General features: G+C 33.6%; 1 protein-coding gene across 1 annotated transcript; it reads right to left on the bottom strand.

Moving 5' to 3' along the window:
• Window positions 1-6,854: 6,854 nt before the first annotated feature.
• On the bottom strand, window positions 6,855-15,745 carry LOC117325893 (transcription factor Sox-7-like). The gene is given in 3 exon segments (XM_033882396.1): window positions 6,855-9,786; window positions 9,788-10,509; window positions 15,159-15,745. Coding segments are annotated over 3 exon segments (1,491 nt in total). The 5' UTR covers window positions 15,640-15,745; the 3' UTR covers window positions 6,855-9,498.
• Between the last annotated feature and the right edge of the window lie 1,110 nt (window positions 15,746-16,855).

Genomic DNA, 16,855 nt, shown 5'->3' with positions numbered 1-16,855 from the left:
CTTTGTCCTAATGCTTCCTTGATACTAAACGATGAAGGAGAAGACTATTACCTTTATAAAAAAAACTATCAACAGTTTTGTAAAGCTTTAAAAACCTTTTAGTTTTGTTCATTTTATACATGTTTTTTTTATTTCCAATTATAAACCATAGTGTGATTTCAGATGCATGTTTTATTTATAGAGTTGCTGTAATAAAGTTGGGTGCTTAACGCAAGAGAAATAATATCAATTACTATTTTTGAAATCAAAATCACCAAATTCTATTTTTGGTATTAAATGACAACAGTCCTTAATAAAACTAGCACCCCAGTCATGTTTATTATGATAAGAGATTGCATGACCCTATGAGGGAGATACGGGTAGATTAAAGCTATATATGAAAGTCAACGTTTACTGGAGATAGTGACAGATAACCTGTATGTGATTATGATCATAAGTGCGCCATAAGTATCGTCATACCTTGATATCTGTCAGTACGTGATAATGACGAATGTTATGAACCTTTATTAGTGATTCGATACAGTTTACATCTATTAATTGATCAATAATCACAATGAAATAATTAGACATTTATAGATGACATAATAGAGTTTTTTTGTGACGTTGGAGCAGCAGGGTTCTTCTCATTTAGCCAAATGAAATACATGCTAATCACAGATATCAGTAAGGTATTTATAAATAAGGTGACACATAATAACGTCCGGACATCATCGATCATACCTATAAATGTTCGTTTATATGTTTAGTGGTTTGATTTTTAATTCCTTTGTTCTCGTTTTGAGAACAAGGCATTACCAGATTAACACGGACTATGTCTGTGAAGCAACAGAATCGTACTTTTTCAAAGTGCTAACGTCAATAATCAATATTTAGTCAATTGTTTCCACTTGCAATGATATACAACAAGAACATTGCCTATAGGGCAAATATATATTGCAAATTAGTTTCATTTATTAGAGCCGAAAAGCACATACTTGCTTAGACTTGAAATCATAGCAACGTTGCTCTTTGATAATTGATGAAATACAATACATTTACTTGTCACCAAGCTAACAAAACTTTCTTTACATGTGAGAAATGCAAAATGAATAAACATTATTAACGACTGTCATTATCATTAACAAATGTACTGGGCAGCATTCGTTTTGTTGATGTCGCCTTTTAATCAAGATGTTAATTTCAATAAAATTTAAAAAAATGATTATATTTCAGGTATTGAAAAATGAGACTATATTGCGGTTTTGTTTCAAATTAACATAACGTCAAAATTCCAATGCAACATTACAGATTAAACTCATTCATTGAATTAGAACATCTTAATTCGACGGGACGCCAGGAATGACATGATGGGTTCCATTTCTCAAAGGTATGACATTGTATTTTGAAGAGGTTTACAATTATTGATATTTACATATTTATATATTACGAAAACAAATGCATTATTGTTCCAAAGCATAAACCCTTTAATAAGAAAATATCCCTTCCAAAATGTTTATTATATGACCGCCTTGATTTCGGTAGATAAAGATATATATTAATCCGTATGCATCGACTGACGAGAGATGAAGATTATCAAATGTAAAGCAAGTGTCACCCGTGTGTATAACTAGTAACAAGCTTGAAACAGCTGTGGTGCCTCTACACGTAACATTATGACTGACATATATACGCATCCTGGTCCACAATATTTGGCATGGGACTGTCAAAAGTTTATATAAACAGGGAGCACGAATCACGTGCGTGCTCCCATATTTATTTGTGTATGCGTGTAATTAACAATCACAGCACCAGTAGATTTTATCTGTTATAGGCACATTTTTATCCGGAAATTTCAAGCTTGCTCCAATATCGCTATGTAAACTATGACCTACTTCTGTACAAAACACTGTTATGCATTAGCAGCAATCAACTAATTGTAAGTTATTTTCTGGATGATCATCCCCGCATTAAACTTTAATTTGTCTGCACGTGTGTCGAGTCAAGGTAAACTCTACGAATTATTTTTGATGACTTTAATGGTTGAATATAACAGGTTTATAATTATTTGTAATATAATAAACAAAGCATTGTGTTTAAATCAACATTCATCGACAATCAATACAAAGTATTATAATTGGATAATTATCCAAATAACAGACTAAAAAGGAATGACGAAAAACTGTCATAAAACGCCTAAGCAGAAATTGATGCTCAGAAAAAGTTATGGTACTTTAAATGCAACACCAATGCAAGTAAGTGACACACAAAAAAAAAGCCTTTTTGATAATTGCTGTTATTTATCTTTATATCTTAAGTCTCGCATGTCATACAATATATGTCATTAATTGCGATATTAGCCGCAACGTGGACCAGTTGTGACACACATGTTTGGTCTATCACGTGAAGACTGTGTGCTACATGTCCATCCACACTAACTGTAAATACATGTAAAGGTCTCTTAAAATTGGTGTCACAATTTATAGATATGAAGACTTTGACAGTAGTGGTTACACATAGACATAACACTTTGACAGTAGTCGTTACACATAGACATAACACTTTGACAGTAGTCGTTACACATAGACATAACACTTTGACAGTAGTCGTTACACATAGACATAACACTTTGGAAGAAGTCATTACACACAGACATAACACTTTGGCAGTTGTCATTACACACAGACATACCACTTTGGTAGTTGTCATTACACACAGACATAACACTTTGGTAGTTGTCATTACACACAGACATAACACTTTGGTAGTTGTCATTACACACAGACATACCACGTTGGTAGTTGTCATTACACACAGACATAACACTTTGGTAGTTGTCATTACACACAGATATAACACTTTGGTAGTTGTCATTACACATAGACATAACACTTTGGTAGTTGTCATTACACACAGACATAACACTTTGGTAGTTGTCATTACACACAGACATAACACTTTGGTAGTTGTCATTACACACAGACATAACACTTTGGTAGTTGTCATTACACACAGACATACCACGTTGGCAGTAGTCGTTACACATAGACATAACACTTTGGTAGTTGTCATTACACACAGACATAACACTTTGGTAGTTGTCATTACACACAGACATACCATTTTGGTAGTTGTCATTACACACAGACATAACACTTTGGTAGTTGTCATTACACACAGACATACCACGTTGGCAGTAGTCGTTACACATAGACATACCACGTTGGCAGTAGTCGTTACACATAGACATAACACTTTGGTAGTTGTCATTACACACAGACATACCACTTTGGTAGTTGTCATTACACACAGACATAACACTTTGGTAGTTGTCATTACACACAGACATACCACTTTGGTAGTTGTCATTACACACAGACATAACACTTTGGTAGTTGTCATTACACACAGACATAACACTTTGGTAGTTGTCATTACACATAGACATAACACTTTGGTAGTTGTCATTACACACAGACATAACACGTTGGCAGTAGTCGTTACACATAGACATAACACTTTGGTAGTTGTCATTACACACAGACATAACACTTTGGTAGTTGTCATTACACACAGACATACCACGTTGGCAGTAGTCGTTACACATAGACATAACACTTTGGTAGTTGTCATTACACACAGACATAACACTTTGGCAGTTGTCATTATACAGACATAACACTTTGGTAGTTGTCATTACACACAGACATAACACTTTGGCAGTAGTCGTTACACATAGACATAACACTTTGGTAGTTGTCATTACACACTGACATAACACTTTGGTAGTTGTCATTACACACAGACATAACACTTTGGTAGTAGTCGTTACACACACACATACCACTTTGGTAGTTGTCATTACACACAGACATACCACGTTGGCAGTAGTCGTTACACACACACATACCACTTTGGAAGAAGTTATTACACACAGACATAACGCATTGGCAGTTATCATTACACAAATACGATATGTGGACATAAATAATTCGGGTTGTCGTGTTGTCGCACAACACGACAACACGCGATGACCGAAATCAGCCACCATAATACAGAGACTTTGTCAGTTGTCATTATGCTTTGGCAGTAGTACTACGCCATGACATATATTAGGCTCAAGAGTCGTTATAAATATTAGGTGTGGAGATATTTGGCAACGGGCGTCAAATATATTTAATCTCGAGAGATGTCGAAGTAATACATGCTAAATGTAAAGGTCCTTAGCAGTGAGTGAAAGATACTAAATACAAAGGTCGGAATCAGTAGCGTCACAAATGCTAAATGTGGAAATGGTTAGCATTGGGCATTTCACATACTGAATGAGAAGGTTATTGGTAGTGTGCGTAAATAAGAAATATGCAGTTCTTTTGTAGTGTCCACTACGAATACTAAAGGGTAGTTATCAGTTTCCGTATGAATACTAAACGTGAAGGTCGTTTGCAGCTTGTGTATAAATACTTAATGTGAAGGTTGTTAGCAGTCTGTTTGTAATTACTTAATGTGAAGATAGTTATCAGTTTGTTTGTAATTACTTAATGTGAAGATAGTTATCAGTTTGTTTGTAATTACTTAATGTGAAGATAGTTATCAGTTTGTTTGCGAATAAATACTAAATGTGAAGGTCGTTAGCAGATTGTGTATGAATACTTTATGTGAAGATCCTTAGTAGTTTGTGTCTAAATAGTGAATGTGTCGATCGTTAGCAGTTTTCGCATTAATACTAAATGTGAAGGTCGTTAGCAAATTGTGTATAGATATCAAATTTGAAGGTCATTAGAAGTTTCCGTAAAAATACTAAATGTGAAGGTCACTAGTTGTTTGTATATGAATACTATATGTGAAGGTAGTTAGCAGTTGTGTATAAATACTTTATGTGAAGATCGTTAGTAGTTTGTGTATAAATAATAAATGTGAAGGTCGTAAGCAGATTGTGTATAAATACTGAATGTGAAGGTCGTTCGCAGTTTGTGTATAAATATTAAATGTGAAGGTCGTTATCAGTAGGCGTCACACAGCATATGCATTTAACATTGGCAAAAGGTGTTACGCGTATAGTATATGATAATTTATCGTGAATGTAATGGTAACGGGGTGAAGCCGCCTTACACAAACTAACTGTAACTGAATTTGAGAGTGTTTTACGTTAACTTCTTTGTAGTTATGTCTGACGTTGGTATCAGTCATTACAGACTAAGTAACATTGTTGGTGGGTATGAATGACTTTGTCAGTAGTTGTTGTGTTAGAAACACAAATACTAGAAGGAAAATATGTTGTCCGTCGGCGTAACACACCCTAGATTTGACAGTTGTAAATCAGTTGGTATTGCACTCACTAGATTAACTGGATGTATACTTTATCGGACAGCTGTAAAGAATGTTTTTTTGATATATAAATTGAAGAAAAATGTATTCGATCAATTGAACCAGGAAGATATACATTTGAATAATTGGTTGATATGCCTAGTTATACATCATTAATGAAGATGCTTTTTAAGCTCTATTCCTGGTAGAGTCCCCTTGATGAAGAACTTACCGGTTTAAAAGCATATCTTCAATAAGCGGAAACCGTAATTTTTCTCTGTATGGTACACTGATGGGAAAGGAAGTTGTTTCTTGAATATTTCACTATCACTAACTGAAAGTTTTTCCTGTGTCCGTGTTTCCCCATTAAATGTAAAACTTCCATATGCCTTGCACAAAAGGAACAACACGTGATGGAAAAGATTAAAACGTCGAGATGGTTTCCGATATTTGGTTCTGAATAGACAGCGTCCGGTAAGAGAAACAAGTGAAGTTTGACTAACTACAGCAAATTAGCTTTCGGTACCCAAATTAGATTTGCACTAGTTCGTTAGACACTCTATTATTAAGCGTACAATATATATCAAAGTCACTGCACATGATGAATTATTGATTATCATTTTGACATTAAAGACGGATTCTATGAAATTGTTAATACGAAAATGTAAACCTAGGCAAGATATTTTATATGTTTTATTATATTAAAGAACATATCTTTTCCGGAATAATTTCATTTTTATTGACTGGTTTTGTGTCTTTATGTTTGCCAAAAAAACAACATTTAAAATACAATCCAAAGTGTGCAATACCGCAAGGAAATTAAAGTGATTATATACCTCTGATTGTTTAAATTATGCATTTGCTCGGTCTCTTCTGACAACACGTGCGTTTAATCATCTAATAATAGCACATATGCATTGTTCCTATGTATAGTATTATGGTTTGATATTATCATGTGTACACATACATTACACGTTCAGATAGCTAAAGCTGGCAACTTCTGCTTCACGCCGGATATATCTGCAGCAACCTATTCTACTATCTGATATCCGTTTGTTTGTATTCATCTTCGTCGTTTCCTTTTCTGCTCAATTTAATCTGACCATTTATAGAATCTATCAAATCCCTTCATATAATTCTATAACTGGTTCTGTATGACTTTTAATATTTCAGGTATTTAAGGATTACTAGATAGACACAGGTAAAAGGTACATCAAAATTTGATTTGAGTTACAGAAATTAAAGGCACGCATTCCGACTCGAGAATATAAAACTGCATCAAACATGTAGGATTCATCAGGGATGATAGTCGCCGGACATATGGAATAAGCTCATGGCTGTTGTACTGTTACTAATACAGCGTCAGCGCTAACAAAAACAGCTATTTGCTGACTGGTAATATTAGGAAACAAAAAGGTTTTGTACGGAGAAATATCTTACTTCAATATGTAAAAACAATTAACCTTTTGAAGTTGATTTACTGTTGTCAGCAACAAATAGCAAACGTTTGAAAATACCCTCTGTGAATTGAAGATGTTTGTATTTTTGATAATAAATGAATCAGAACTATGGAGTTATTTCAAGTGATTTTATTCCATGTTGTCTGTTTTTCTTTATTCACACACGACATATAAAAATACAATATGATACATTTCCTGCTGTGAAATAGTTGGCATTCAGGAAAATACACATGATTTAATACTGATGTACAACGACTCGTTAATAATAGATAACATTATTTTTTTTTATCTTATTTAAAGATTAAAACATTAATTGTATCAGATCTCTGGTTGATCGTTATAACAAATACAACTAGACTAAAATGAAATGAGTTTCCTCAGATCTGACATCAAAGACGCCATCATTTATATATCCCATGAACAGGGATTTGTGGAGTGTACTTAGCAGTGCACCTACATGTATACATATCAACCTTCTTCTTTTTTTATTAATAATGTCTTATACTAGCATATATCTATAAAATTAATCATTTTTAATTTTATTTTAGGTTGAACTTACGATAAAACTTGTTTATAATGTATTTTACAGGACCAGAGGAAATACATTCATACTTTCGCACTTCATTATAGGACTTTCAAGTAATTTTTCCAAAAGACTGTTTTCAAACTAATCCCAATATACCTTAATGTAAAAATTACAAATATGTGACGACATCAGTAAGAATCATGACAGATTTACGTTTCGATTAAAAAAAACTTTGATAAGTTTATTTTAAAATATCATGAAACAATAAGCATATGGAAATTTTCAATAAGACGGAATGTCTTTTATGGAAGATTTTTTTCCTATCGACAAGGACTTTCAGAACATGTACATTTGGGTGTAAAGATCAAACCGTTCAGTAAAAGTAGCATACATATTGTGAGAACAAATAAACCAAGGAAAAAGCTCTGGTTGTATTATATTTGAAGCTCTTGAAAAGCTCTACATATGAATCACTATGACAATCACAATGAAAAGCTAAATAACATTGATTCAAAATACCCGTACAACTATTCTAACATTCCTGCACTTATTGCCACTTCAAAAACGAGGCTAGAATTTCGAGGAAAAAAAGAAAGTGTTTTCCATGCAGTGTCCAGGAAGCTACTTCGTATCAAAAGAAAATTTCAATTTTAGAAAAAAAAAAACCCGTTATCTGTTTTGATGCAAGTACAAGTAAAGAGGGGCTAAATCCGGAGATTCTAATTTACATCATAATAAGTAGGAAAGAGTTGTAATCCGGCTCGTCTGATGGAAGTTTTACTGTATAATAAATTGAAATGTCCCGAAACTTGCTCATCAGAGTAGTTTTAAGTTGTATCCTTATTAGGCATTAATGGAAAATGGGGAAATCAGATTTAGTAGTTCTAATAATGATTACACACAGAGCATATAAAATCAGTTCTGCAAAATATAAATTTTATACATAACTATTTATAAACTAAAAACCCATCATGTGGAGAATGAATATGGCAGCAAGAATACACATTATATATATATATATTGTAACAATTATGACAGATACTTGATTGGTAATATCACTCAATATATAAAACCCGAAATGTCAAGTAAAGATTTGGAATGGTCAATGCTATCTTAATACATATGTAGACAGAAATGATATATATATATTACATATGAACATTTTCATATCTGGCTATGTTGTTTTCATTATTAATTTTCAGATCATATTAAATTAAAAAAAGCAATGACTTAAAATGAACCCTAAATAGAAAGTCACTACAAAACATGTATTTTATATTGATATCATCGTTGTCTATCTTTGTGTCATGGAGGCAAAGTATGAAAACATATACGTCTTTTTTGGTTTCGTTATTGAAAACCGGTTTGTCAAGTTCTGAATTAATGTATCAATTCACAAATAAACCTAGATCGCAAACTTACTTTTACTGATTTATGGACTTTTTTATATGTCCCTTTGTGGATGGTCGTCAACATTACGATATTTTCTGTCACAAGGCAAACGAAACCATGTGCTGGTATTTGCTTAAATTTATCGATACCACTTTTCTTTATACAAAAAAAAGTTGGCTATATCTTTATAATATACGTAATATACAAAACCTTGAATTGTAATATCAAAAGTTACAATTCAGATATAAGATGATTACAGTAAAATTGATTTGTCATTATCCTTAATGAATAACACATAATGAAAGTAAAAATGAAAATGAAAGTATGTAAGGAAAATAAATAATATGATATATATTTGTCATGGGTATTGAACATTTGACTTGAGAATACTTGTAAAACTTTACAAAGATTAAAAATACAAACAATTTTAACATCATAGAAAAATATATACAATTTCTATGTATTATGATAACATTTGGTACATCGGAAAGCTATATGGAAGCTGCCAATTTCATTTCTGTATTTATTTTATAACGTCAGCGCTTCCAGTAAACCATTGCTGTCTCAACCTTCCATTGATGGAACTGGTTTCTTTGGATGTGAAGAGGCATGTCTATCTGACCAATTTAATCATCCATACGTCTTACAAACGTTAATTTGACTTCTAAGAGCCCAGACTTTTTATACAGGTAATCAATGATTGCACAGACATTTCGAGGAATTTCTTCCATATTACATAGAAAGATTTCAACCACTGAGTTAAGAATGTGGTTAACTAATGCTAACCAGTAACAAATGGTATGACAACATTAAAAAATGCCTATCATCATATACAAAGTACTAGATATTGTCAACTTCTGATTCGCTAGACTCGTTTTCCAGTTTTATTTGAAGAGCTGAATCGTTTGTCACATCGCTTTCGTCAGACGTAGAACAATAAGGTGATTTGTTACCTCCTCTTGTCAGGGCCGTATCTGTGTTTCCCACCAGGTATTGGTCAAACTCTTGGGGATCCACGTTGGCTAAAGACTCGTCTTCAGACATGTTTTGCAGCAATAACTGATCATTACTCAGATAAGGAGATATATAACTCCCTTCATGGAATGAAGACGAAGTTGGGAGCAATGTTATTTGCATACGACGACATCGATTGAGCATTGTTGTACTGGTGCCATGGATTCGACGCAATATGCGGATTTTGTACCAATTGTCTTAGAGGAGCAAGGTTTTCGTGAAAGCAATTATTGTTTGACCGTGAACTAGCCGTGTCCATCCCACGCGATTCTGGATATTTACTTTTACTTAAATTTCGCAAACACGCGGAGTAAAATTGCTGTTCGGTGTTCGTTCTAAATTGAGTTGACGTATCCTCAAATGAAAAAGAAAACTTTCTTTCTTTGACTTCGATAGGTGATGATTCTGGGGTCAATGTTAGATATGGATGATGCCCGTAAGTTTTGGGGAGATAGTCATGGTTGTATGTGCTTGGGGCACCGGTAGGCTGTGGTGGAGAGGATGACGATGATGACTCTGGTGTATTTGGATTTCGCAGAATGCATTGCATGTTCTCGGAGTCTTTACATTCCATAAGATATCCACCGTACATCTTTGTCACTGGTGAATGACTGGTATTTTCAATCGCGCCGTCATTATAATGTTGCTGCTTTTTGTGTTCATTAAGATGCTCGGGCGTTTTATCCAAAACTTTGCGGAGAGCTTTTTTCGGATGCTTCCTACGTCTTGGCTTATACTTGTAATCAGGGTATTCTTGCATATGCCGGACTCGTAGTCGTTCAGCTTCGTCAATAAAAGTCTTTTTTTCATCTGCTGGCAAGCCCTTCCACTTTTTCCCTATAAATAAAGCAATTCATGTTTGTCAGATACAGAACGTCTGGTTAGTTTAGTTCCCTTCAGCAATACTTCATATTAACATATTTATGGATTTGCGAATAGAATCAGTATAGTTTAAGGAATTAGAGAAAGGTATGCTAATAAATAATGCAGTTTAACTTCATTGAGCCTCTGAACGATAACATAAGTCTCTTATGAACATAGTTTTACAATATGTACAGCATCGTCAAAATAAAAATAAGGAACTGAAAAGGGAGTTTAACCATTTGGACTATTTTAGGCTGAAATAAAAATTTCGCGAAACTTCAACGGTAAATGACTTTTAAGATATCTTTTCGATAAAGTTAATGCAATTTGGGGTAGTTGTTTAAATAGAAACATAATAATAGTTATAATTACACAGCCAAATTGTTCATGTAGTAAATTATATCGGTGTATCGTATTTCGTTTTCTATACAAATGCAAGAAACATGACTTTGATATCAAACTAGCAAAATGATATTGATGATGGTTTATTTGAAGTGATACATTTCCTGTACAAAATAGACCAGCGCACAAACGGAAATAGTGTAGCTCTCTGCATGATTAATTCCTACATATACAACTGGTCTGGGTTAATGTATGTAAACAAAACATTGATGTTGTATCAGCTCAAAGCTTATCACTGGTGTACAGTAGCTGGCTTCAGCTGCTATGTTAATTGGATGATTATATAGTTAAGGATCAGTTCGAATGTTTATCCATATACATCGGTTCACCAATCAAATGATTCTTCAATCAATGTGTTATGATGCATTACATTTACAGTCAACATGCTACTGCAGCAATGTTGTTATTTTATTAATCTATTTTTTTTAAACGCCATCAAAGTGTATAATAATCCTTGATGTTTAATCCGTAAGAACAGATTGACAGTAATTTCCATTGAATCCTGGAGTCGAACCCACGGCTACATCACACCGCAGTTCAAACACTACAATAGATATTAATATCATAACTTGGCAGAATGAGTTATTATTAAAAACACCGCTAGGCCGAGTTGTGTGTTGTGGTGTCGAGTACGACCTGATCCTATCACCTTTGACCCTTGGTGTGTCAGACATATACATAAATGTATATATCGCTGTCTATTTCAAGATATAGACTGTGTAAATGCCTCTTATCATACCGGAATTTATCACTCTCCTGCACCCGAGCTTATCTTATCACTCGTATTTAAACCTGTATCCGATAAAGCACCTATGTATTACTGCGATATGCGTACACCAATCATACGAATATGATTATATATTGTTTTTATTGTAATATGATGGTTCGATGCATAATGTATTATTATTTTTCAGCTTATTTACTTTCAGGAAAAACTCGAATCTATCATTAGACAATGACGTGTATGTTATTCATAGATTGATGAATATTACGTAGTTTGTTTGATTTATAAAAACCTAGAATATTAACTATTTATTTTTATGAGATTTATTATAAAAGAAATAAAACAAAGATCAGTGGACTTTTCAGTCCGTGCAGTCATCCTGCAGGGTATATATCTTTTAAATAAATTCGGCAAAACAAACATATTCATCAAATTTATTTAGATGTGAGTTAATAAAAATCTCCTTAATTTTGTTTGCATATCATATTGATATGTGCAAAACTTTCCTCCTGAATATCCTATAACTTTTTATATTGCGTCAGTGATTTGTCCACAAACAGACAAAACACTTGAATGGCTAGCTTTAATTAGTATGTTCTATGACTCGTTTTAAGTATGGTCCATATGCATATTCATTTAACAACAAATCGCACAATATGCTACAAGGTGCAATTTTGGCAAAATGTTTATCATATGGTGTTTGATGGAAAATCACATGTTGCTTATGATTTGTATATCACACAGCCATCGTGCATGTTCGAGTCAACATGTATACTTTCTTATAATGATCGGAATTAATCTTCCAGCTGATAAACTGAAGCTGATAACTAAATTACATTTTTTACTTTGGCTCAAAATATAACACTATCGTAACTAATCTAAAACAACTCCCTTCACTAAAGTTTGAAAATCTGGCCTGCAATATTGATATAAGCGTCAGGTTAAAATAAGCATGCCGTTTCTTCAAAATAATAACATTACCTATAGATATATAAACACCATATGTTTTTAGGTTTTGTTTTGGTAGTATGGTGAATATGACCTTGACTTTCGAACGCGACAGTTAACAGGTGTCCCTGAGCAACGCAGCAATATTTTAATACATTATTCCCAATAGCGCCATGTACACTACTTGCTTAGTTCAGACCATGGTACGTCTAACTAGAAAAGCTATCAATAAAATATATACTCCCTTAATTTAATGTATTTCAAACGATCCTGAAATTTCATCATTGCAGTCACCTACAATGAAGCATTATAATACAATCTTTTCATTAATTTATTTGATATAATTACGTATCACGAGCATATAGACAAAAAAACGTGTAGCCATATAAACCAATTTTCTCTAAAGTATTGATTTTAGTTTGCGTATTGGTTAGATAATTCCTTAGCGGTGAAGGGAAAATGAATTATACACAACACGCGTGCCGTAACAACCACACAAGTGAAAAATCCGCATTGCTTACAATGTAACAGTTAAGATAGCATCAGATCTTAAGAGACCATACAAGCTTTACCGGAAACCTACAGACTTCCTTAATAACATCTCTTTGCATTTACACTGGCGTGGGGATGAAGTGTGAAAGGTTTTGTGTGTGTGCGCGCGTGTGCGTGTGTACGTGTGTGTGTGGGGGGGGGGGGGGGGGGGGGGGGGAGGGTGCGTGTGCGTCGAGAAATTATACATTCATATGTATATAGTTATATAACGCTGTCTGCAATTGCAATGAAAGCATCAGTGATTTTAATATCTTTGGAGGATAAAACCTTGTTAAACACACATGGCGGTGTTACGAAACCATACACAAACCAGTTATACCGTGGTTAATCGGCTATCAATATGTTCAAGATGCAATTGAGTTCATATTCGAAAAAACTGGGTTTTACAATTATGATATTTTAAGCAATGTTTTATCATTTTCATCAGTTGTTGCCATTAGCTATCCCTGGATATGAAAACTCCACTGTACTACTACTCGTTCGTTCTTGTAATTAACCTGAATTACGATTCCGCTAGACTTTATACTCTGTACGCGTATTGTTAGTATTACAATAGATACGAGTATATGCCAAAATAATAGATAGAATAAATATATGAATATTAAAACAGGTAGAAACATACATTGTAATTCAAATATAGAAGGCATTTCCCAATTATGACGGGAAATGAATTCGAATTTTCAAAATATTATTTTATAGAAACATAATTATGATTATTTCTTTCTTTTTATTTCAAACATTTATACATAATCAGGTTGTATTTTTAACGGTTTAGCTTTGATACGGTAAGAGTTGTTAGAAGTTTTATATTAAACTTTAGTTTAATCAATTTTCATCTCTTTTTATTGAAGAATAAGCTTCATTTTATCGACCATTCTAAATAATCTTGACATAATGTTGATAATTCTTTAAACATTGTAAAGGGACAATATTTTCATCAGTGAAAGTTCTTCAAAGCAATATATTATTCATATACCTTCAGTTAAATACGGGATTTTGATTCAGACATCATGAAATGCACAAACTTGATTGTTTTATTCAAGTAGCTTCCAAAAGAAGTGAAATGATTGGCGATATTAAGCTAACAATGCAACATATAACTGTTATGACAAAATCCATACACAGAATCAATATAGGACTCGCCAAAATATCAGCTGAAAGGTCGAAACAAGAAAGAAAACATCAAATGAGCTGCTAAAACCAAAGGATAAATGCAAGTGTTCAATAAAGCACTTAATTATATGTTTATGTATTTGCCTTGTATTTATATTTTAATTTCAAAGAAAAGGAGTTCAAGAATGAATTTAGACCCTTGTGTAAGGGGCGTTCTTTCCGCCTAGTAATTATACAAATAATTGTTATTCTGGAATATGTATGCATATGTATTTTTTTTTTTTTTTTTTTTTATAAAACTATCTCAGTTATATATATGTCGAAAGGCCACTTTATAGTAAATCCGCATATCCCTCATGGTTCTAAAGTACATAGTACACAAAACCGCAAGTCCCTCTCAATCTGACCGCATTGTCACATATTATGGAAGTATTTAGTACAATAGTAACAATACAATGACCCTCATCTGAACTAAATAACTAAATATTAGTTTAAGAAATTTTAAATTTGTCTCACAACTTTCCTTGACTTTGTTTAAAGGTGAAATATGGCATGATAGTTATGTAATTAATTACCAAAATATGTGCAATTTCATATACAGTGTATCTCTCTCTCTAAATATATACATCATAAGCAGTATACATTTGCAAATTAAAAAGTTGGATTTGAAGCTGGATTTGAAAATGCAACACACCGTGTGTTCAGGCAAGGGTTTTTGCTTTACTTGGATATGAAGATTTTGACTATATCATCACATACATAGTTAAGGAAAGGGGCAAAATCGATGATACAGTTGTAATGAGTTTAGCAACACACGTCTTTAATCTGTCGTCAGAATCATTTTAACATAAGAATGTGCTACTTTAAACGGCAGTTGACGTACCTAAAATTTTGCTCAGATCTGCATTATGGACATCCGGGTTCTCGCTTGCCAATCGTTTTCTTTCCGTCCTTGCCCATACCATGAAAGCATTCATGGGTCTTCGGATTCTCTGTTCCTGCTTTGGAATATCGCCAGTAGAATCATACACTATGTTCATATCACATGGAATCTGTTCAGTCTCGTACATACAGTGATACCTGGGAAATACCCAGTCATAACGTGGTTCCTTCTTCATTGTCTGAGGGGACATGCTACCATTGAACTTCATCATATCATATGTGGAATGCTTCGTTTGCGAAGCATAGTGTCCAGTTTCACATGAGGCAGGGACAGTACCCATTGGAATGTGTCCATCGTTAAAACACTTTGCATTGCAATTGGCCAGATTCACTGGACGTCCGGAAATACTCGATTGGACGACTTCGGCCATAGCTATATGTCTATTACATCCTGTAGATAATAGGCTATGTACAAATCTCATTATTATATAACAAATCCGACTTCAACATCGTTGACGTATGAAAACAATTGGTTCAGTATGGTGTCCTCCAGCAGATACAGCCATAATGGGAAATGGCTATGTGCTGTGTAGGTTTATGTTATTTGATATAACTTGTGATAACACAATCCACCACGCACATATACCCAGATAAGTGTCCGGGCAAAATCTGACGTTCAGCACCTCCCTAATGGCTATAATGGGCGGAGCTTACACATAAGTGATATATGTAAATGGTTATGATTTTACCACTTGTGTTTAAAGCAGGTTTTTATTATAGGGTCTATCTGTTATCAGTATCATAATTCGTACGGATATACTACACGGCCGTTGTAGTACTGTTTAGTATACCGATGAAAGTGTTTATAGTTGGTATCTAACAGATGGATAGATTAAGTAAAATAAAATGATGTTTCTTTGTCCGATATAGCTGTAGCGACAAGCACGTGTCATTGGAAAACACGTGTATATGTTTCTTTGTGTCTGTAGACTTGTACAAGTCCGTATGCTTGTTACTTATAAAACATGTATACATGTTCAGATTTTAAGACTATAGTAGAATGGCGCCTAACTGATTGAATTGCATAGCACCTTTAAGTATGCATTTAGTTCCAGACATGTTCAATATTGATGTGATGATTTCATCAAATCGAAATCGTAATATGACTTCACATATCAAAATCGTACAATTTATGACTTCACATATCAAAATCGTATATGACTTCACATATCAAAATATTGTATGAATTAACATATCAAGCTCTTATAGGACCTCACATATCATAATCTTATTTGACTTCACATATCAAAATCTTTAAGGGCTTAACATATCAAAATCTAATATAACTATCAAAATCGTATATGACTTAACTTATCAAAATAGTATACGGCTTTATATATATTAAAATGAATGCCTAACGTGGATTGCACCGTTGTCCGGTAGAAGGATTAAACAATAGGCACACAAGATAGCACCTTTTAAAACTAATTCAGATTATATTTGGCAGAGGAAAATGAACTAAGCTGCATCATACAGCTGCTGCATTCATCTACCACTCATCGGTGATACTAGTGCCTGAATGGTTGACGGTAGAAGGCAACCAAAACAACAGAAATACGTCAAAAGAAATGTCAAAATCGTGATGGGGAGATGAAAAGACAAGTGTATACGTGTGCATATTCTGAAACGGGTCACTAT

This window comes from Pecten maximus, chromosome 4, assembly GCF_902652985.1.
Source record: "Pecten maximus chromosome 4, xPecMax1.1, whole genome shotgun sequence".
Lineage (NCBI taxonomy): Eukaryota > Metazoa > Mollusca > Bivalvia > Pectinida > Pectinidae > Pecten > Pecten maximus.
This window is presented reverse-complemented; position numbering and strand designations above follow the sequence as displayed.